Raw genomic sequence first — 23,475 nt, 5'->3', positions numbered from 1 at the left:
TTTCTCTGTACCCCACCCATTCTAGCTGGGAGAACACCTGGCTTGCTCCCAAGTGGGTGCTGGAGACCTCAGGCACCCCCAGTTGAAGGAGGGCCGAGGCTGTTGGCGCTGGGGCTCGCAGTGTGCCTGCCGGCTGACAGCGAGTGACCAAACGCTCGGCCCGCCTGCACCGGGCCCGTGGAACAGCCAGGCCAAGCTGGACACCGCCGGCTGCTCGGAACCACGCTGTGCTCCAGGGTCATCCTAGAGCACACGGCACAGGATTGCATCCAGATGGTTCTTGAAGACCTTCAGTGAGGGAAACTACACAACCTCTCGGGCCAATCTTCCAGTGCTAGGTCAACTGCATAGTAAAGAACTTCTTCCTAGTATCCAGGTGGGACTTCCTGTGCATCAGTTGAAGAGCCAGGCTCTGCTCGGTGGTGCCAAGCAATAGGACCAGAGGCGATGGGCAGAAACTGATGCTCAGGAATTTCCACCTGAACACGAGGTGCCCCAGCGTGTCCTAATGCGGTTTTACCGGAGCCCTGCGCACCCACGGTGCTGTGTTCTGTGTTCAACGCGCTCATGAGAATCACGCTGCTGTGCGAAGGATGATTCTGCGGGCGACGATGAAGCTGGGGTCAGGCTGAAAAGGCCATTCTTCCTCCCCGGTGCCTCCAGTGAGGGCTACACCGGGGCCCCCTCGCCCCACCCGCGCACTCGGCTGGGCGGCGGGGCCAGCGCCGTCCCAGGGGGATGCTGCGGAGCGGCCCGGAGTGCGCAGGCGCGGCCCCGCCACCGCCTCGGGGCGCGCGTCACTTCCCGGTTGGGCCGGCGGCCCGCGGTGGAGCGCGGCCCCGTCCCGCCCCATCCCGACCCCCGGCGCGGCCCTGCGCAGGGAGGGCCGGCATGGAGAAGCTGCGGCGGGTGCTGGCCGGGCAGGACGACGAGGAGCAGGGACTGACGGCGCAGGTACGGCTCGGCGGGAGCCCGCTCTCCCTCCCCCTCCCCGGCGCGGGGCTCGCGGGGGTCGAGCGGCGCTGGAGCCTCCCCGCGCCGGCCCCGTCCCCAACCCCATCCCCATCCCGGTGTCCGTGGCTCGGGCGCTGCCGTGTTCCCCACCCTGCCTTCCTTCGTCCCCGGCCTGCGCACACGCACACCCCGCTTCCTGGTGCCTGCCCGACCGGGGCAGAGATGGGCAGGCGAAGGAGGGAGCAAAGTTTGCGGCGTGCGCCGTGGGACGAGGGTTGTGGGCAGCAGGCCCTGCCCGGAGGATGGGTTTTGGCGAATTCCTGGTGTGTGAAGCTTTTGGCTGTGTTGGTGACTTGGGGTCCGTTGGTTTCTGCGAAGTTTTCTTGTGCTTAGGCAGGGAATTCGGACCTCATAACACACTGCTCCCTTCCAACCCTACTGATTCTGCGATTCAGTGTAAATTGCTTCTCCATTCCGCTATGCCCTTAAATTTGCAAAAGCAAGGGTTTTCTTTAGACGTTTTATGTATATTCTGCTGAAGTTACTTTTTGCCCCTTACTCCTTAAGTGTGGCTTAATTTTTCTGTTTCGTTCCCACTATCTTCCTCATCGTCAGGGGGTTTTTTTTGTTTCGTTTTTACTGTGTTTGAAGACCATGCATTCCTGAGAATTAATCTCTAGGTTGAAATAAAGCTGCGCATGCTTACAAAGAACCATTCATTCCCTCTGCTCCCTCTCAATTCATGTGACTGCAGGTCAAAGTGCCGTACATCAAGGAATATCTTGATACTGCTCGCTACTTAGAGGGTGCTGGAGCGTGGTGGAGGAGGTTGGAACGTAGCTGGGATCTGAGCTGCAGCTCACAAACCTTGGTGAATCAGCACAGCCTGAGCACAGCTGGCATAATATTAGTTCTAGCAGCTTGCTGCTGATACGCATCACTTAGTTTTGCACTGAGTTGCTGTTGGTCTTCAAGGTTCATGAGTTTGGCTTCTCTGCCACAGCAAAGCAGCTAAATTGTGTCCACTGATTCTGGAAGCAGTGTAGAATCCATGCCCTTTCACACCAGAACTGGCTGCCAGCATTTTGGAGGTATGCTTCACCTGGTGTTCTCAGGATTATCAAGGAAATACTTACATTTCTGCTAATCTCAGTTCAGTTCCAAGAGAATTATTCTGCCATCACCAGGCACATTTCATGTGAGGCACATGTGATAGTTGTTTTAAGGTGGCAATCAGTAGATAAATGCCTACATAGTTAATGCTTTTATATTTGAGGTGTATTTCCTGAGGAGATAGCTAAGAATGTGCTAATTTGTTAAATGTCAGTAATTAAACTATATATGATTTCACTATTGCATGTAATGATACCGTTATAGCCAGAAAAGACTTTAAATAAGAAAAATCTGCCTATACTTAAAACCTATCCAGTACCTGATAGAAGAAGACTTATAAATGTGTCTTTGGTGCAGTGCAAAGTAGCTTCATGCTGAGATGAACCAGAGAGCTCTTTAAAATAAATAAATAAATACCCCTTGACTTAAGAAAAAAGTCCAGTGTTTAGGTCAGGCAATTTTTCAGCTGTATTTTTCTCTCAAGGTAGCAATGTGTTTGTAGAACCGTGGAAATCAAGCCTCTTTTTTAGAGAGGAAATTCATACGTGACGTTCACTAAAGCTGGAGCTGAGTGGTGCTGACTATTTTTAAAGTGTGTGCATTAGAGCAAAAAAGTCTGTGCACCCATGCAGAGAGGAACACTTGGTAAGAGGTAGGGCTGTGAAAGAACATGTGAGGGTATGCACTGTCTGTGTAAAATCTTGAGCGGTTTTAATGATCTCTCTGGAGACAAGTCATGTGTTTGGTTGAAAACAATGCTCCTCTCTTTGGAGTATCTGATAGTTGTGTAATAGCCATCATATGGTTCAAGTCCATAGATATATCTGTATTCTATCCCTTGATTTTTTGCAGAACCATTATCATGAAGTCAGTAGTCATTCCTGCTAAGTAGAAGACAAGTCTATAATGAAATAACTCTGTGATGATTCAGTGAAGTCTTTTTGTACTTTCTAAACTCTTCAGCTGTTGTTTCTTGCTGCAATTAGATCCATTATTCTAAATATATATATAAAAAAATTAAAGGAATTCATTACCAAAAAGATCAATAATAAATAGTAAGTGTAGCAGTGTTATGATGTTTTCAGGGCAGCCTTATGCTGTTTAGTTTTATCAACACCAAAACTAATATAAAATCAGTCCGTGTGACAGCTGACAGCTGCTTAAACACTCGACAAGATTTCAACAAAGAGGAAGAGACCAGGTATTTATAGTATATTACATTTCCTATATTTTACTCTCAAGTGCTGATAGAAATACAAATAAGGAGGCCTGTTAGGGAAAGATGAAAATATATCTCTATAAATATTTTTTTCTTTGTGGCTTAGAAACTCAATTCTGCAAATTTACTCAGTGTCTCTTTGAATTTTCTCCATTACTTGCATATTTAGCATTGAGAAAAGGTGTAATTGTTAGCTTCTAGAATAGTAAAACAAAGTGGTTATGTTTCTCTGTTTGCCTACATGGAAAGCTGTTATAAGATCATTAATATGCGGGGGGAGCCTAGGTGAATGTTCAGAGCTACAAGAAATATTTTTCATCAAAAGCAGCCTTGTGGATTATCATTCATATTGTTTGTTGTGTGTCCATTGCAAACTGTTCAGCAATGATGCTGTTACTGGCACTTCCAACTTGTGTATCAGACTATTGCAAGACTGTTCCTTATGTTTCAGAAAGTCCCCCTTCCAGATTCCAGTCACTTATTTTATATAGTATTTGCTTGAAATATCCTGTGAATAAAAAGCTTTGCTTCTTGCCCAGGAATTTGGCATTAAAGTTTAGCACTAAAAAACTAAGGATTTCCTTTTGTTGATTTCAGTTTAATTTTTCTTTTTCTTGTTAGAAACAAGCTGATAAACCATATAGGAAGAAGGGTATGTTTTGCAGGAACTCCCTTGCCACCACTACTGTGTAGTCCTCCACATGAACTACAGATGTGGAACATGCCTGGTAATTTTTTCAGTCTCCTAAATAAAAGCTTTTGCTAATGCAAATATCATAGACTGCAATGCCAACTCTTTTTGTCTGAAATCTGGGATTAGCAAAAAAAAAAATCGCACAAAAAAATCTTTATCACCTTTACGTTGTTTCCTGCTTTTTTTGCAAGGGTAGTTTAGATGTACTTTTTTTTAGGGTTCATAGTCCCTAAGAACCTAAGTTGTTACTTCAGGATGTCTCATGGCCCCTAGTATAGGAATTACTGCCTGCAGCACGTGTGGCAGGATATGTGCGGTGTCAGGTCTTCAGCTTCTGGAGTGAGCCTGGCATTTTAGCACAAGCTGTGGTTTACTCAGTTGAACTGTGTATCTGTAACTCAACTTTTGCAGCAAGGTGCTTCACCGCAGGGTTGAAACAGGCGTCTTGGAAAGGTAATGAGTCCCATTGATTCCATGAAACCCAAAAGGTGTAAGTTGTAGATAGGAAGGGACCCACAAGGACCATCGAGTCCGGTTCCTGGCCCTGCCCAGCACCATCCCCAAGAGGCACAGCACCATCCCTAAGAGCCACACCATGTGCCTGAGAGCATTGTCCAAATGCTTCTTGAGCTCTCTCAGGCTGGTGCTGTGACCACTGCCCTGGGGAGCCTGTTCCAGTGCCCAGCCGCCCTCTGGGTGAAGAACCTTTTCCTGATATCCAGCCTAAACCTCCTGTAACAGTTTCTGCTGTTCCCTCGGGTCCTGACTCTGGTCACCACAGAGAAGGGATCAGTGTCTTCCCCTCTGCTTCCCCTCATAAGGAAGCTGTAGACTGCAATAAGGTCTCCCTCAGTCCCCTTAGGTATCAGGGACTAAGAAAATGCATTACCAGATCCCCAGTTTTTGGATTTCAAACATTGCATTAAATAGGTTCAGCTTGACAATATGAATGGTGACATCACCTGGAATGGTTGGAGGATGAGCCTTCATTTTCTTCCTGTAGTTCATGTGGATATATTGTCAATCAAAGTTTTTAAGAGTTAAATCCATAAAATGTATCTAACTTTTTGGGGTTTGTGGCATTTTTTTGCTCCAAGCCTTTGTGTGGTTCTCTTAGTTCTTGTGCTGTTTTTTTTTTTTTTGGTTTGTTTTTATTTTTTCACCTCTTAACTGTTAGGGATTTAAATGAAGATAAAGCTATTTTCAAATTTATTTGAAGAATGAAATGTCCTGGTAGTCACTTCAGGAGCACTGTCAAATATTAAGATTAGAAGAGCAGTAAGTGGCAGCAATGAGCCTGATGCACCTGAATAAATTATTGGTCTTCATCCTTTCCCTGTTTTCTAGGCAATCTGAAATGTGTGTGTTGGGTTTACTGATAGTATGGCCTATCTACACTTCATTTCTGAACATGGATGGAAAGAATTTTTACTCTTTTTGTGTTTGCATGCTTATGATTAGTTGCATGAATAGGTGTAACTAAAGGCATGATTGAAATGGGTATCTTCAGCTGTGTCCTACCAGCTATTCCTACTCTTAAATGCGCAGGCATTCAGGACTATGTCAAATATGATTTAAAATACTTAGCCATTGTTCAGTTACTGTTTTTGTCTGTTTCTTTAATGCATACATAAGGATAAAGTGTCGGACCTAACAAGGTAAGCTGCATCTTCTGAGCTTTGAGAAGTTCTGTCATCACAGCACCTGTATGTGAGCATGCGTGCAGCACTTTTTTATTAAACTAGATATAGTTTCTTCATTTGTAGAGATGTGAAATTGTTCTAAGCAGTAACAGATTTCCTTGGTTCATTGACCACTGCCTGAAAGAGAATTTTCTCAAGAGATAAGAAGAAATACCATATTCATTGGCTGGGAAAGGCCTATCATGTATATTTGGTTAATAAGACTTGATTAAAATACCTGTTGACTCGATAACAAGAGAGCAAATTTGCCTGTGACATCTAAACAAATAGGAAAGTTGGTTTTTAAAGTAATTTTATGTAAGCTGAAGCAACACTTCACTTAATAGGCCGGTTTAGAATAGAAAGTACATTTAATTGTAGTGACCGGGAGTAAACTGAAATTCATTGTTCTTACAGCATGGGTGGAGATGAGCTGAGGACATCTAACAAATCACTTCTGCTGAAAGGAGCCTTTCTGCCAGATACATGGCCCTGCCTCTTTCCTTACATCACCCCTGCTGCTTTTCTGACAGCTTGCAGAGCTGGCTTGGCTCCTTAGCAAGGTCATCAGAATAGAAGGAACACTAATTCTGTTCTCTTGTCATGAGTTGTGTCAGGTAGCTCAGCTCATTATGTTCTGGAGTCACTCTGGAGAAGCAGGAAGTGAAATATTCCCTTTCAGCAAGTTATCCTAGTCTGGTGAGACAAGCTGTGTTGATCTGCCTACACCCTCACCCTGTAAGGAGCAGTAATTGCAGTTGTAATGCTTGCAGTGGATACTGGCATTAATATGTACAAGGGATCCTCTTAGTAACAGGAAAAGGTGGTAATGTCTATAGGAACCTACGGTGTTGCACAAATAGATTAATTCCTCTGCAGATTGCTAGGAGGTCCACTCATTCTTTTGATTTGGTACAATTCTGATTATTTTCAATTGTGTGGTAATAAGAAAATCTGTTTGAAAGTGAAGCAGCAATTGCTTGCATGCCAGGATATGCCTTTATGGATTTTGTCTTTTTTCTTTGTTTGTAAATATGTTTCCACGTGTTCCAAATTGATAATATAATTTTGTAATATGAAAGAATTAATACACAAGCGACTCTTAAGCAAGGTAAAATAATTATTTCCAGCTAAAAAATTATTTTGTTTGAAATTCAGGAGTTTGGTGGTAAAGAAAAAAAACGTTCTTTAGATTGTTCAAAACTGGGTTTGTAATGCCTCTTTTTCCTCTCTTCCTATTAAGGTCCTTGATGCCTCAACACTCAGCTTTGGTACTCGAGTCAGATGGTTTGGCATATGCTTTGTTGCTGGCATTTTGTGTTCTTTTCTTGTAAGTAAAGTTATTTTTTTCCTTGTGCTTTATTACTGTTCTACAGCTGAACCTCATTCATATTCCTACTTTCTATGTGATTCTGTGTTTGCTTTATCCTGTATTCTAAATTTTGTATGCATTTATTTAAGTGGACATTAAATGTATAATTGGCTGTTGATCTCTAAATTATGATTTTGGCTATTTTTCTTCCAACTACAGAAGAGAGCATTTTTATTGTAGCATAATACATTTTCTTACTAAAAGGCTTGAACACTGACAAAATATACCCTATTTTTTGTAATTTGTGTATTAGGAAAGAGGTGTGTACCCATTTTACTTTTATTCTCTCTAATAAAGGGATAAAAGAGGGGGGAAGCTTGAAAGGTTTTTAAAAGCTGAAGAAACCACATGTGTAGCATGTCACACTCAACAAATCAAGGTGATGACTGTGGTTGTGTGTTGACACTTGAAAAACCTGCTGCACTCCTGCTGGTTTTACAGTCAGCAAATCATTTGTTCATTCCTGAACTTTAGGGGCTGGGAGGAGTCTCCAGCCTGCAGTTAAGAGTTGAGATCTCTTAATTGCTTGGGTCTGTCAAAATCAGGCACAGGTAACTTGCACTAGAAAGCAGTTTTTCAGCTGCATGGAAATTCCCAGAAGAAGGTGAAAAAACATGGGGGAAGTCCTCCCTCTTTTCCTTCCTCCCCCTTATCTCTCCCCTTCCTGTCCTCCCTCTGTCTTTCTTCCTCTTTTCCTTTTACCACAGATTTCCACTGAAATTGCAATTGAGTAGAATGCAGTTGCTTTTTTGTTTGGTTGGGTTTTTTCAGGACAGTGTGCAGATCACAGTTTGTTTTGCTTCTAGTTGAGGCTCTATTTAGGCTCTGACAGGCTGAGAATGTTGGGTCTGTACAGCCTGTAGAACAGAAGGTTGTATGGAGACCTCATAGCAGCCTTCCAGTATCTAAAGGAGACCTACAGGGAAGCCCGGAAGGGGCTCTTCATCAGGAGCCGTAGTGATAGGACAAGGGATAACGGGTACAAATTGAAAACAGGAAAATTTAAGTTAGATATATGGAAGAAATTCTTTATTGTGAGGCAGTAGAACAGGTTGTCCAGAGAAGTTGTGGATGCCCCATCCCTGGTAATGTTCAAAGCCAGGCTGAATGGGGCTGTGAGCCGCCTGGTCTAGTGGGAGGTGCCCCTGCCCATGGCAGTGGCGGTTGGATCTAGGTGATCTTTGAGGTCCCTTCCAGTCCAAACCATGCTATGATTCCTTTTCTCCCTGATCATCATAGGTAGCTGTGATCAGCAGAAGGCTTTGGATTTTTTTAAGTTTAGCGGAGGGAAGAGATATCTGGAAGTAAGAGTTCTGAAATGTTTCTGTTCAGCCTCAGTGTGTATTTAGACTGCAAGTCCAAATGGTTGATTGGAGGAGAAAGGAGATGGTGAATATTAGTGCAGCTTTATGACATTTTATCTTGTGTGCAGAGGTGTAGGATGTACAGTGAGGCATTGTAACAAAAGCAAAAGTGTTGTGAATAGAATATGAACAGTAAACAAACATTGCCTAGTTGTAAAAATATCTGGAACTACAGTAAACCAACACATTGTCTGCCAGCAGGTGGCAATAGAAGTGTTCTGGGTAGTGACAGCTGCAACTCTGAGAGCAGTGTGCTCTGCTAGTATATGTCAGAATGATGCTCTTTGCAGTATGAGTTGTATTTATAGACTATAAAAATCTAAATAAATTGACTTAACTGATTGCAAACATACCAATAACCTGTCTTTTATAGGGAACAGCATTGCTATGGCTCCCAAAGGGGATCAAACTTTTTGCAGTGTTCTACACCCTGGGAAATATTGCTGCACTAGCCAGGTATGATTTCTTAGTTATTGTTATTAGAAAAGTACCCTCCTTTTCAGCTACATTTCCATTTGCTTTTATTTTAGAGTGCTGTCTATGTCGCATATAAACAACATTGTTTCATATTGAAATGCTAATAACAAAAACTTGTTTGTTTTACAGTTTTGTTGTATATCAGTTATCTTACACGCCTCTTTGCGGACACATCACAACTGCTATCTAAAGTATGAGTAACAAATTGCTAGCTGAATGTTTTTTACTTTTTACAGCTAAATCCTTCTGCCAGGTATGTAAGTACTTCAGCTTCAGGAGCAAACTGGTAGTCTGCCCACTGTGTGGATTCCTTGTTACTGGAAGGAGCTTTTTGTTTTTAACAGAGAGATCATCCTGTTTCCAAGAAAACTCTTTCAAAAAGGAAACGTTCAGGAAATCCTTGTTTTGACTGTAAGGCTGAAGGCAGAATCTAAAATTGGTTCGTAGTGTGTTTTTAAACTCTCTGTTTGGTTCTTTGAAGTGTTTCACATAACAGTCCTGAAATAATTTGCAGAAGAGGGCCTCTTAAAATTGAAAACTTTCCTTTCACAGTTTGAAAGACGCATAAGAAACAACTTAATGTCCATAAGGTATTTTCAGTTTCTGTTTGTCCTCCTCTTATCATCTTAGAGTAGTTGAGGCATGGTCATGGGACTCAAACCCCACGGAGTGTGGTCTTGACTTTCATGGACTCTATGACTTCACTCAAGTGACTTAATTCTTGAGTCAAAGTGTTGTTAATCTGTTGAAACTCAGGTAATGTGACGTAAGCGTTAGAGAAACATGAAAGTGTACTGCTTTTCCTCAACAAATTTGTTAGGAGACAATAATTTCTATACTGACATTGAGTCTCAGTTGTAGAACTATTCCATCTCATACTAAAACAAGACAAAAAGTTGATAGTGGAGATAGGCAAGGCTAAGTGTTTGCCTTTCTCTCCCTTATCTTACTCTTTATTCTTTGTTGTTGGTTTGGAGTAAGGTTTTTTGGTTGTGTTGTTTTTACCTGGTACTTTGAGTGTGTTTTCACTTCTTAAAATTAAATGAGCATTTTAGAAACTTACTACTAATCGAGTCTAATTGAGTTAAGAGGAAAGTTTTTACAGACTAGTATTTCTTTTAGGAGAATGCTAGAAAACTTTAGTCTGGACTCCAGCTAAGATTAGAAGAGAAAAGAGGCCCCTTTTTCCTTCAGTAGTCCTTTGAGATATAAACAACAGGCAAGTGTGTTCTAAGAACAGTAGGAGATGACAATGAAGTCCCAAATTGACAAGCAGATTTAAACTTTTCTAGGCTCACTTGCAAGTCTGTATTTAAACCAAAGATGCAAACTCTTACTAGCCTGTTCAGTCCCCTCTAGCTTGTTTTTACTGTCATTTTCTAACCGTGCACATGAAAACAATGGTACTTACTTGATTATCCTCAGGGATGATGAGTGTATCTCCTACAGAATGTGGTGTGTCTAAAAGAATTATTCTGTTTAACTGGAGGGTGTCTAGAATTTTTTCCCAGCCTTTCTTTCTGCTCCCTATGGAATCTCTTCTCATCTCTGGAGAAACTCTTGTGGTGTCGGTCTTCTCAATGCCAATCAGATTACAAACAATGCATTTTGCTTTCTGTATTTTTTCTGCTTATTTCCTGTGGCCTAAACTTAACTGCTTTTTACCACCATATTTTCTTCATCTGTATTCTTCTACTAGCTAACTGATATTTTCTCCTAGTTCTTCACAGCCCCTTTTTTTTTGTCTTAATTTAATTTTATGGCCCAGCAGACAAGATGAAAAAATACTGAGAAGAATTTAGTTTGGATTGCAGTTAATTCAAAACTTTTCCTATCGAATTGTGAAAACTTTTTTCCATTTAATATGGACATTTGGGGTTTGTCTACATAAGATTAAAAAAAATGAAGGAGATACATTTGCAAAGTTGCTGGTACGAGAACATTTGGATGTGGAAGATAGAGCTCTATTTACTGCTTGGAATGTGGATTCCCATATTTCTTCTATCTTAGGAGGCTTATTATTGGTTTCAGGAGGAAACTCTATCAAACTGTTCCCTGCTTCATTTCATATAAAACTGAATGACTAGAAAAGGAGTTAAACTAGGTTTTCTGCTCTGTAGTAAAGCATTCAGACTACCACAAGATTACAGGCATTTTAACTCATTAAATTGTTGTGTTTTCTACAAAGCAGAATGACAAGGAAGAGACTCATCTCAAATATTTGAGCCAGAGAATTACTCCTGAGGTTGTGAAATCTTAGTTCAGATGGCATTTCTTTGCATGAGAAGGTACAGCGTGTGGTGGTGCTGATGGTTTCATTCTCCCTTCAAGTTAACTACTTAACTGCTACTGTAGTTAAGAGTAGAAAAAAGTAGGAAGATTAATACAAACTACTGAACTTTTTCCTGCCTTTTTGCTTACTGAGTTTGACTAAAAGAGGTAGAGCTTCCCTGTAATCTTGATTGTAGCTACTTGCATTCTGCCCGAGTAAAAAAAAATCTATTGGGAAACAAGAATTTTCTACAGCAGGTTGGTCTTTGTAATCTTGACATTATTTTGGCAAGTCAGTTGTTATAAATAACAGCTTCAACAAAAAATTCACTAGACTTCAACTTGATAACCCTCTGCTATACTTAGAGCAGAATGTTTTGTTTTGGTAATGTAAAAAGCTCTAACCACTATATTTGCTCCCATTATCTTTCCTCAAACCTTGGATATGATCTCATTTACTTCTGCAGTTGAGTTTTCTCATCTTTTTTTTTCTATGTATTTTGGTGCTTGCCATCTTAAAATAACAGTCAAAACATCTTTAACTACCCACCCATCTCTAAATTCATGTAGAGCTACTTATAGTCATTGTTTAATCTCCTCCCATTTCGTGTCTCTTAATATGATTTAAATTTAACTGTAACTGCACTGCTTCCTTAATTGTCTTTATTTATAAATGGCATTCAGCACCATCAAACAGATTATTAGTGGAAATGTTTTTCTTCTTATTCAATGAAAGAGTTCATGAAAACTGATTTGCTTCTATGCTCTTCTGTTATTTCTTAAGTATATCCTTGTCACACTCTCTATCCTCTCTTATCTCAACCAATATAAGTGTTCTTGTATTTGCCTGTTACTTTTTTTTACTATGGTAATATTTTGGAAAGAATTTCGTGACCAAGGGTGACTCATAAACTGTTTCCAGGGCTAAATTCATGGAGTATTTCACCTTCTGTTCTAGTGAATCTCTGTTGCTAAGCACTGAAATATCTTTTTTTAAAGTCTTTGTAGTCATCTATCTGTTGGAAAACTGGTTAATTACCTACTGTCTTTTAGAAAGAGTTATTTGAAAGTGATTTACAATTTGTTTTGGTTTTTTTCTCCTATTAGTACATGTTTCCTGATGGGACCGCTGAAGCAACTGAAAGCAATGTTTGATCCAAAACGATTAGTAGCTACAATTGTGATGTTGGTAAATATACTGGTTTTGTTTCCTTTTATTAAAAAAATGTATTTTCCATTAGCCTCAAAGCTAAATTTAATGCTTTTCTAAAGGGAGGTTACTTCTCAGTCTACCTCTTCATTCTGTTGAGAAATGACCATCAAATTGTTTAGCTTTGTATGTCACAAAGAGCATCTACCTCCTTTCTATGAATATGTGTGTTTTTGTTGTTTATGATTTTTAAATTAATCATTTGGAGCAAAATGTTCTTTACTAAATATTTCTTAGTAAATGCTAATACCAGGTTAATTATTTTTAATTTATTTTCTAAAATATTTTCTTGAAGAACAAGGTGAGAGATTTTTTAGCTACTGTGAAAAGTCAGTGGTCACTAATTGTAGCTTGACAGTTGTTTGTTGGCTGCAGCTTGGTCTGTAAAGGTCAGTGGTTCAGAATCTTCAAAGCAATGAAGAAAATTAATTTATTTCCCCAAAGTCTGGGAGGCCACATGTTCGGCTTTGAGATGCTCCATTGTGACATCCCTGGCTCCTTTACTTCCATGACCATCATTATTTCTTCCAGGAGGATGGAAAAAAACCTTCTCTCCAATATCAGAATTCCTATCCCAAAGGTCTATATTAGGTAGTTAAAATAACTTTGTCCCCTTGCTCCTTCTCTGTTTTATGCTTTTCTCTCTTGTTCCTACTGATTTGTTTCAACTTTTAATTTTGAAGTGTAGTTGGCTTTCCTATTCTCCCTATCATATAATTTGTTTTTCTAGTCGATTAGTGGGTAAGAATGTCTTCATAAATTCTTCTGGATGGCTGTCATATGGGGGTTGTATGTTCTTCCTCTCACACACCCACATTAAAAAAAAAAGTTATAATCTTGTTTAAGAAGCTTACATTTGCCCATATCTTTTGGGGAAGTCACTTGGTCATTGCTTAGACTCCAAGTTTTGTTCAAGAGGTTTGTTTTGTGTTGTTTTAGTGGTGGTTTTTTTGTTGTTCTGTCATTATTTACAACTCATACCAAGTTACAAGTCCCAGGAAGTTAATGTTTTGTAGGCCTGAATTAAAATTGTGCAAGAATATCTCCAGTTCTCATAGAGTCTGTATTTGCTGAGCATGAATTCTCCAACAATTTACAGCTGTGGGCTTTTTCCAGTGAAACTGAGAGCCTAAGCCAGACACTTAAAACAGCAGGCACAAAAATCATTTTGCTCTGATGATCCTGTCATCCACCATGCTCAGACATGGTGACAAAGAAAAGAACTCGCTTTGAAGGCTGTAAAAACAAGACACATCAGGGAAATGGAAAGAGAACAGAGCAGGGCAAACATCACAGACCTACCTGTGCAGACCAGGCTACCAACAAAGTTGGGAAAAGAGAGAATGAAAGGTTTCATCTAATGGTGAACACGAACATTGGATGAGAGCTAAGGCTTTTAGTATGGAAATTTCAGTAAAACAGAGAAGAACTGGAAAATTAAAAGTTTTGAAAACTTTGGATGAATTTGGCTGTTTTAATCCCCATCATAACACAAAACTAGAATTGTAGGCAGTTGAGGAGTCACAAACGTGTTTGGAAAATTTCCAAAGAGTCTGTTATTTTTATTCCTTTCAATAAAACACCAACAAATTTTTTTTCAAGCGAAAATTAACTTGTAGTTTTGTTCTGTTTTCTACTATGTGTAATGACAAATGGAGGAAGCCAGATAAGATTTAGTGGAAAAGTTCTAACTGATGGTTAAGCTTGCAAAATGGTGTGATTATTTGGCATAGTAAACCATATCTTAGTAATGTTCCATCCAAAGTGTTAAAGCACTTTGAACAAAGCTTCCTGTGAGCTTTTTCATTGTACCTGAGGCAGCTGCTCCGTAGCAGACTCTTCATTACTGTCAGAAGATGAAAAAGCACTGGCAGATGAGGCATAGCCTGTATTTGCCAGATACAGTAATTGAGAATGGTTGTTTTTAATAAGGGGTTGTTCCTAGCGGTGCACACATATTTCTTGTGAGAGACAGGTGTTACAAATACTAGGTTAAAATGATAGTATGTAGTGGAATAAGAGAGTAGCAGTTACCAGACTATTTGATTCCTTTCAATAAAGCTTTGTCATCTAAGCCCACCTCTTAACAGAACCAACACATAAGGGTGCACACACCAGGCTATACTCCTTCTGATTCCTGAGGTCAACTCCTGACTTGTCTTTCTTCTAAGACTTGTCTCAGCCCTTCTGGCCGTGAATACACCACTTTACATGGAGTTCATCATATAGTCACTGTACAACAGCCTTTGGCTCTGCTTGTTTCATAAGTTAATTTTCAAATGCTGATTGCCCACCGAAAACATGGAATCAGTTACTGTACTTGCTTTGTTGTTTATTTGTAGTATTCATCCTTTTTTTTTTCTCTCCTCACCCCAGCTTTGCCTAATATTGACTCTGTGTGCTGTATTCTGGGTAAGTGAGAGTACTTTTCTCCTCTAAAAAGCAATCTAACTTCATTAGTACATTAATTGTATTGTAGCTTTAAGATACAGTTCAGTTGTGGAGGAAAGGTGAGCTCGTTGTGTGTGGTGATTTTGTTGTTGGCTGTGGTTGAGCTTAGGTGGAGCGATGAGCCTGCTGGCTGTAAAGCAAGTGCATCCTTCCACCTGCATGTGATGTAGATGAGTATGCAAAATCTAGAGCATCAGGTTCAGTCTGCAGACCTCTAGAATAAAAACTAAAGAAAAGCAAGTTAAAATACTGTTTCAGTGGTGCATACTTTTGTCAGAAAATATCAGAGAGTGTGTAGTCATCTTTAGAAGCCATGGATACAGAGTATTAAGCTGGTTAAGACAACGGAAAAAACCCAGAAGTATCTTCAAGCATCTTGGTTGAAAACTGTCTGTAGTTACATTCTGTAGAAGTAATTATGTCACTGGAATGAACTTCCATATTTGCAGAAGTACAGTGATGTGAGTGAGTGTTAACACTGGTGTTGTTAGGTGTTTTCAAAGCTAGAAAAGGTTTTCATAGCATGATGCTAATGGAGTGATGGATAAAATTAATGGAGAGTTGTTGGGAAAGAAATAACAAATTCAGAGAAGGAAATGTAGGCAATGTCAGTTAACTCAATTTTTGATTGAACAGACTGTGCCAATTGTTTACAGTATAGACTGGGGTGGTGCAAAATGAACTAACTTGCAGTATTTGCTTTATTTTTACTTAGTGGAACAAAAAAGGTTTGGCGATGTTATTCTGCATATTGCAGTTCTTGGCAATGACCTGGTAAGATTCTTAAAATTCCTTTTAATTTCTTCTCTCTGCCCCTACACCCGCATGATTATAAACCTATATATATATGATTCACATATAAGTGTGCCCAAATGCTAGCCTCAATCTGTTTTTCTCAGCTAGGTTGTGTAACTCCAGCAAAATCTATATTCAATCGTCTTGCAAAAATGGTAATTTGAAGTATATTCTGCAATGTGTGAACTTATCTGAAGCCATACGAAAGGAATATATATGCAAAAAAATTTTCATGCTTTTTCTGTGTTGTGAAAGTAACAGTATAATCTCCTCTTTTTTGAATTCTAACTAATTTTTCATTTTTGAAGTGAAAGAAACTAAAAAACATTTTCCTAGGGTACGTCCTGCCCTGGGAATATACAGTGGCACTGGGTAAAGAGTGGGTGGATGTGAGAGGGTGAATTTAGTGCAGCAGGTACTGTGATGACCATGAGTGTGCTCAGGGGCTGGGTTTGGCAGTGTGTGGGTGCAGTCAGGTGAATGCTTGCAAGCCTGGCAGAAGTTCTGGAAGTTACTGCTTTCTCCTCAGAGATACACGCTTTGTGTCCTTGTCTCAGGTGAATTACTTGGTGCTAGCTCTCAGGCAACCCAAGGTGACCACAGTTCTTGTTTGACCTTGCCCTGAATACACAGTCTATACTGCACGTGGGTCTGAGGACAAGGAACTATTTGTTTAGGACAGGGACTGCTGGGCATGGTGCTAGATAGAGGGAAGACCGCTAGCTCAGACTGTGCTGCACGTGTTTGCAGCAGACAGTTCACATTTGTTAAAGAGTCCTAGGGTTTGATCAGGCTGGGCATGAGAACAGAACACTGCCTGGAGGCTTGTGAGAAGCAGTTTTCAGAAAATAATAGATTTGTCAGCTGTCTGAGTGTCAGAATTGTGGAATATTATTTAAACTATAGCATGTATCTGTATTTAGTTACATATATAATATGATTAGATGTATGTTTGCGTAGTAATTTAGATTGTCTTTTAAACTGGAAAAATAAATCTCTGTTCCTTTTGGATTTGGCAATATTAAGTCAGGGTTTTTTTTTTTAAGTTCATGTGCAATAGAAGTTATGAACTACATAAAAAAAAGAGAAGAAAACCCAACCAAACAAGGAAAAAGTAAACTACCAAGTCCTTGTCAATATGTTTAGTTCTTGTCCAAACATGTCATCTTTTCTCAGATAAGCATTAAATTGAATAGGTAACCTTGTTTAAAATTTTGTTACAACAGATTGCTTTTATTAATGCTGGGCTAAAGTGAAATAATTTGGTTCTAGGAGAGACTTGAACGCTCTGCAAATATACTTTTTTTCCTCTTTTTTTCAGGTATAGTCTGTCTTATATTCCTTTTGCAAGGTGAGTCTGCATAATAATTTCCATCTTAACAAAAGTCAGCTACCTTTATGCTGGCGGGAGGGGAAATACTTTATGTGTCTGGAAAAATATAACATCCTCCCTTTCTTTTAATTTTTAGAAAATGGCATAGCTGAACTTAAAAGTCATGCTTAATATAAGCTTTAAATAGAAGTACAATACATAGTAATTCTGTGTAATAAATTTTTCTCTAGTTTCCATCACTGGAAATATATCAAAGTTTTGTTTAAATTCTTCAATGATTTAGCAATATAGTGATGCAATAGTGACTTTTCTGTAACTAAAATTAAAGGTAGCTTATGGATCTGAGGTCCTAATTAAAAGCAAACAAACAACATAGTGGCAGCTTCTGTTCCTATTTCCGAATTCCTCCATCATTTTTAGAAGGGGCAAAAGCAATGCTTTGTCTTTATTTTCATTCTGGCAAGCTTCTCTCTTCCCTTTCATTCTTGTGTGTACAAAAAGCGAATGAAAGCAGACCAAACACATAGTGAAAACACATGCAAGTAATCAAATGTAAGAATCTGTTTTTTCTGTGATTCATGTAAAATGCTGTTTGGTCTTTCCAGAAGTGTTTTTTTTTTTTTTTTTTTTTTTTTTTTTTTTTGAAAGAATTAAGCACTTCAATATAGTGAGGTTTTCTGTAGTAGAAGTGTGGGGAAAAAGAATTCAAAGTAATGTCTACCTGTTTCAGCTGGTATTTTCCTGTAGCATTGCCAAAACACCTGTACTGTGTTTTTTTAAAGCTTCAGATTTCATCTAGGAAGGATTTTTTTCAAAGATAGTAGTTGATAATTACAGTGAATCAAAGAACTGAACTCAGGCTTCAAACCGTCATTTTGCTATTTCTGACAACTCAAGCTGACCCAGTCAAAAGTAGTATTCTGAATTCTTGTGGCCAGGAGACAGTCTCAGTAGGTTCATTCCTTTTTTTTTCTCTTTTATTTTAATGGTCTGCTCTGTAGAGAAAGCACATTGAGCTTCTGGTCTCTCTGACATTTTCTTCCCTACCAACAGTACTTCTAAGTTCTGGGGAGAAAAACATGAGGTTATATGCACCAGTTAATTTCTTTGGGTTTATCTATCTATTAGATTTTAAGAGCCAAAGAACTGAATTTTATATAGACTGGTTTTGGTAACACTGTGATTTCTTTAGGGATTACTGAGTTATTTGCTTATGTGGAGTGGTATCATAAATATGTTGTATAGGCTGCCTTTCTTATGGGAACAGTGATTTAAACCGTGCTGAGTGCCAGAGAATAGTATTATGTCATTGTTTGAAGTATGCATTTCTCTTGATTTCAAAAAATTACCACTCCTTGGTTTAACTCCATTCATGGTTTGCTCTTCAGAACAATTTACTTGTTCGTGGGTTTATTGGGGTGGAGGTTGTTGGTTTCTGTTTGTTTTCTTTAGTTAATGGTAGCTCTCCAGTTGGCGTGGCAACAAAAAGCCCCACCAAACCAGACCCAAATGAAAACAACAACAAATGCAACAAAACCAAAATGCATACAGCTTAGTGACTTTAAGGAGTGATGATAGTATGTTTCTTCTTTTTTTGAAACTGACTAGCAACAGAATACAAATTCCACTCCTTAGTAAGTTGTTACTTTTCTGGGAAAAGTTAAAATAAAGGAGACTAAAGTGAGTGATCTGAGTGTAACAATCAGAGAACAGAAAACAGTTTATTGTTGATTGAAAAAAAAGAACCCTCCAGATCTTCCAAACCTTAGGGCTGAATCATCTCTCTCCATCCTGCACTGTCAGTGCACACTTTAACCCTTCAGCCTGTGCTTTATCCAACTCCGATGTGGCTTGGAGTCCTGGCAGCTGTGCCTTGCTGTGGATTGGGCGCTCCTCAGCTGTGCCCTTGCTGGGCAGCCCTTGCGCAGTCGGGCTCTGCCCTTTGCTCAGCCTCCCACGTGCTGCAGAGCAGTTCCCAGCACTGTGTCTGCATTTCAGCATGGGCTGCAATGCAAACAGCCTGGAAGAACCTCGGTACAGACCGGGCTGGAGCCTGGGCTTTAGCTGGTTTGGTAGAGCCACTCACACACAGATCCTGCATGTGATAAACTATTGCTATCTGTCTTTAGTTTCTGCCATGTTTATAATTGTAAATAGTTAATGGTTTAGATGCATAGAAACAAAATAACAAATATCCTCACTGACTTTTTTTTTCCTTTTTTTCTTTTTTAAAGGGATGCTGTGATTAAATGCTTCTCATCCTGTCTAGGGTAAATTAAAACCCGGAACCACTATCCGCTTTAAAAGGCAACTTTTTTCCTCTGTAAATTTTGCTCAGAGAACTCTACTTTTCCACTTCTGAAATACCCAGTAGCAATTTAGTATTTTCCTTGCCTTTTGCACTTGGGAGATTAAATAGTTTTTACTAGAAACAGATTTTAACATAAATTTCAAGAATTATTTGTGTTTACCCTGGAACTTCCAGGCTTTTTTTTTTTTTTAACAAAAAAGTACATTTAAATACTTTATGCAGAGTAGTCGTAACACTACTTTGTATCCAGTAACGGTTTATTCCCCAGTGGAGGTAAGTCACCAAGGTCTGGGTATGCATAAAGATTTCATTTATAGTTCTGTCTAAAATTTGCAATGTGCCATTGATGTTTGTATGTTATCCATTGTATGCTTTTCCAAAGAGAGCGTTTTATAAACGTTGTAAAGATTTGGAAAGTTGTAATTAACTGCTCCTTTGAAATGCCTATACATGTGCCTTATGGAAAGAACTTAATGAGAATGTGAAAGGTATGTTTAAAACCTGTTGGATTTTATTAAAAAGTTGTATTTTAAATGATTTAAAAAAAAAAAAAACTTTCATACCTAAATACTTTTTACTAAAAGAACTTATGGCTAATGTATAAATGAGACTTTTGAAATAAATTCATTTTAAAAGTGCCTAATACATTTTTATTTAGGAATCGGCTATAGAGAGCTGAAAATTTCAGCATTACACTTGAATAAATATGAAAGCCTAAAAAGGGGGATATGTATATTACTATATCCAAATTTGCTGCATAGATTTGCAGAAGTGACTTTAAAGGTTCTTTGTTTTTAGTATTTAGAAAAACTGTTCATTCTGACTTACTCTGGTAATAGATTGAAGTGAAGTACTCTAACGCTTTGTCTGGCTTCAGTAAGAGGTTCTCATTTCTAATTTTTTCAACTAAGAACTATCCAGTTATTCTGGAGCAAAGTTAAATCTTTAATGTTTGATGGTTGATATTATATTGCAGGAGGGGTTTTTTTTTGCACAGGATGGATGTGCTTAATTATGTATGTTCAAAACTGAGTTGGTTTGGATTTTTTTTTCTGTTAATCCACAAATATAGAAGAAGGAATGGCTTTGAGAGACGTGATCTGCAGTGTCAGGAAGGGGAAAACCCCAGTCTTTTTAGTATTCAGGGTTCAGGCTAAAGAGACAAATTGAGGTACAGTATGTTCCTGTTCAATCTCAGTGTATGTTGCAAAACATAGCAACCACTTTTGAGGAAGCTGTGTACAGGGTGATTGCATTATTTTACAGCTAGACTTCCAACTAAGCCACACCTTTTAACTAATTAGTAACAATAAATTGCCAGGGAGGCATTGTCCCTCCTGGTCATAGGGGGCCAGGTAGTCCTGGCCCCACAGCAGGCTCTTGGGCTCACTAATGCTGTGGGATGTAGTGACGGCTGTTCCAGCTCTGCCCACAGCCCTTGAGTGCTGGGGCACCCTTGGGTGAAATTTTAGTTCCTTTTAGTTTTCAGCTTGCTTTGAAGATGAAGTAGGATGTGCTTAGGCGGTGGTGGATGTTGTCCTGAAAGTGACTGCCCCTTCCGTATTTGCTGTTGCTGATCTCAGCTGATCGTGGGGAGATCCCATACCACTGGTGCTTCAGGGCCAGGCCTTCGTTTGCTCCAGAGCTGGTTTTGCCCATCTGGTGGTACGCAATCACCTTCACTGTAGTCTTTAATTAGAATGGCATTGGTTATTCAAAATTTTTTAATTTATTTATCCACTATGGTAAATGATGAAGTTACCAATCATCTGTTAACACTTAGGTCACCAGGAGAGAATGGGTTGAAGAGCCAAAAGTTCCATGTACTGGTATGCTTTTATATGCACTTTAGTCTGTTATGCCAGACCATGTGCCTTCTTATTTGTTTTTTTTCTCTCCTGAACATTTAAGGATTTACTTCCTCCATCGATACAGAGCACACAGTCTTGTGTTGTTTTGTCTGTATCTTTTGTTCCTTCACATCCTGTCTTTGTTTACTGTGTCTCAGTATTCCAAGAGCTCACAGCTGGGGAATCTTCACAGTACAGTAGTAATACCCATTATGGTAGTGTGGAACGATAGGTGTGAAAATCTCAGACCCTGTGGATTGCATACATGCTACCCATCTTTTGATAAAGTTTTGGTATCCTAGTTAAAACAGTACTTTGAAGTAAATGCTGCAGGAATTCTATGCTGTGGCTTCTAAGACTAAATTTTGGAGTGGTGGTAATAATCTTGGATCCATTGGAAATATATGTTTACTTATTACTGCTCTATGAAACCTCTCCAAACCTCTGTTGTTGGCTAGGGTACTTGAAAAGGTAGGAAATTGTTGCGTCGTACATCACAAAAAACTAAACCCCAAACAAACAAAACACAAACCCCCCAAAATAAAACAAAAAACCCAAACAAAAACCCAACGGGGGATGTGCTTTTACCTCTGTCACAGAAGGCATTGAGTCTAGAAAGATCTCTGGATAATGCTCTTCATTACCAAGCCAGGCACCGCTTGTCCACAAAGTCTGAGTCGGCCCTAGGTCTGACTGTGTCTGTCTCTTGTCCTGTCTGCCTGCCCTTATTCACGATATTTCAAGGAATCAAGGAGCTCAAGGTATCATTCATGTTTTTAAGATGGCAAGAGAATTTAACACAATTTTAAAATACTGCCTTTTCACGCTTGGACGCTTGAAGACTTCGAAATGAATTTAGAGCCTGTTTGCCCTCGGGGCGTAAGCCCCGCCATATCCGTCTTTACTTCGGCTCTGCTTTGGGCTGGGCGGGAGAGGACCGGGAAAAGGCGCCGGAGTAGCGCTGCATCGCGCCCGACCAGTGCGGCTCATTCGGGAGGGCGGCCGTCCCGGCACGACCCCCGTCCCCGCCCGCATGCCCACCCCGCGCTGGGGAAGGGTGTTCCCGGGGCGGGCGAAGGGCGGGAAGGGGGACGGGTTAGCGAGAGAGAAAATCGGCGGCTGTCGGCGCGGAGCGAGCTCGCATTCCGCGCCGGCGGCTGGGGCTGCTCGTCCGCCTCTCGCCATGGGGCTGCAGCCCCGGCGCGCCGCGGGGCCCTGCCCGCCCGCGGGGAGAAGCGCCGCCCTGCCCGGAGCGCGCTCCGCGCCTCCCTGGGCGCGCAGCGACGAGCCGGAGGGAACTCCCGGGCGCCCCGCCACCCTGCCGCCCCTCCTGCCAGCCATCCTGCCGGCCGCCTCCTCTTCCCCCGCTGCCGCCCGGGCACAGCCCAAGAAGCCGCCGGCGACCGCCTCGGCCCCCAAGAAGGCAGCGCCTCGGCCCGCAGAGGAGAAGGGGGCGAGGAAGGCGCGGGGGGCGCCCCCGGAGCGGCCGGGCCCCCTCTCCAGCTCCTGGCCTTGCTCGTCCCTGCAGCGGCCGCCGCCGCGGAGACCGCCGGCCGAGCGGGCGGCGCGGCCCCAGCCCACCCCGCCGCAGCCGCGGGGGCGCCCGGGGGCGCCGGGGGCGGGCAGCCGCTCCTGCGAGAGCCTCGGCGGGGCGCCGGGGGAGGCGGCGGGGCGCTTCTCGCTGAGCCTGCCCCCGGAGGCCATCCGGGTGCTGCAGCGCCGCAGCCTGGAGCGGCAGCGGGGGCAGCCCGCCCCCTCCCCCGCCGGCAGAGCCGCCCCGGCCCGGCGCGGCGACCTGCGCGCTCTGCTGAAGGTTTCGCTGCTCAACGACCGGCACCGCTACGATGACGAGGAGTACGAGGAGGAGGAGGCGGGGGCCGCGGCGGACGAGGGTCTGGTGCGGAAATGCACCGAGTGGCTGCGCGGCGTGGAGAGCGCGGCCGGCCGCGACCACCCCGAACGGCTGGAGACGCTGCCGCACTTGGGCACCCTCTGAGCCCCGCCAGGACCGGGGAGCGGCACGGCGGGGGCTAGAGGAGCTGTCGGACCGGGGGGAGGTGGGGCCGCCATCCGCGATGTCGTGTTCCGTGTGCTGTTGTCGGCGCCAGAGCAGCGGAGCCCCTGGCCCGGAGCCGATCCTCGGGGCGCCGCCGCCGCCGCCGGGGCGAGGGACAAAGGAGCGGCGTCGGCCTCCGCCCGCCGGTGCCCGGGTGCTGGGAGGGAGGGCACCGGCTGTGGGCGTCCTGCCTCCACCCTCGCGGTTTTTCTAAAGATTTCTGACTACTTTATAGAATGTGCGTAATGGTTTTGTATATTTGTATATAAAAGTTCATTTTTATTTATTTGAATAAAGGACTCTTGTGTTGCGGTAGCCTTTGC

The 23,475-nt window shown here is 41.7% G+C and overlaps 1 protein-coding gene across 4 annotated transcripts; it reads left to right on the top strand.

Moving 5' to 3' along the window:
* Window positions 1-793: 793 nt before the first annotated feature.
* Window positions 794-23,467, top strand: SFT2D1 (SFT2 domain containing 1). 4 transcript variants are annotated; one of them, XM_039568688.1, is made up of 10 exons: window positions 867-954; window positions 3,908-4,014; window positions 5,616-5,638; window positions 6,906-6,992; window positions 8,772-8,854; window positions 12,254-12,335; window positions 14,733-14,768; window positions 15,523-15,581; window positions 16,924-16,953; window positions 19,170-23,467. In XM_039568688.1, the coding sequence occupies exon 10, from the start codon at window positions 22,130-22,132 to the stop codon at window positions 23,090-23,092; it is 963 nt and encodes a 320-aa protein (XP_039424622.1). In that variant the 5' UTR covers window positions 867-954; window positions 3,908-4,014; window positions 5,616-5,638; window positions 6,906-6,992; window positions 8,772-8,854; window positions 12,254-12,335; window positions 14,733-14,768; window positions 15,523-15,581; window positions 16,924-16,953; window positions 19,170-22,129; the 3' UTR covers window positions 23,093-23,467. The 4 variants fall into 4 exon arrangements, with proteins under 4 accessions (XP_039424623.1, XP_039424621.1, XP_039424622.1 ...); XM_039568687.1 differs by lacking the exon at window positions 3,908-4,014 and having other exon boundaries at window positions 797-954; XM_039568689.1 differs by lacking the exons at window positions 3,908-4,014; window positions 5,616-5,638 and having other exon boundaries at window positions 794-954; window positions 19,170-19,884.
* The last annotated feature ends 8 nt before the right edge of the window (window positions 23,468-23,475 follow it).

The sequence above is a fragment of the Corvus cornix genome, chromosome 3, assembly GCF_000738735.6.
Source record: "Corvus cornix cornix isolate S_Up_H32 chromosome 3, ASM73873v5, whole genome shotgun sequence".
Classification (NCBI taxonomy): Eukaryota; Metazoa; Chordata; class Aves; order Passeriformes; family Corvidae; genus Corvus; species Corvus cornix.
The sequence above is the reverse complement of the archived record's forward strand: the minus strand, read 5'-3'. Positions and strand labels throughout refer to the sequence as shown.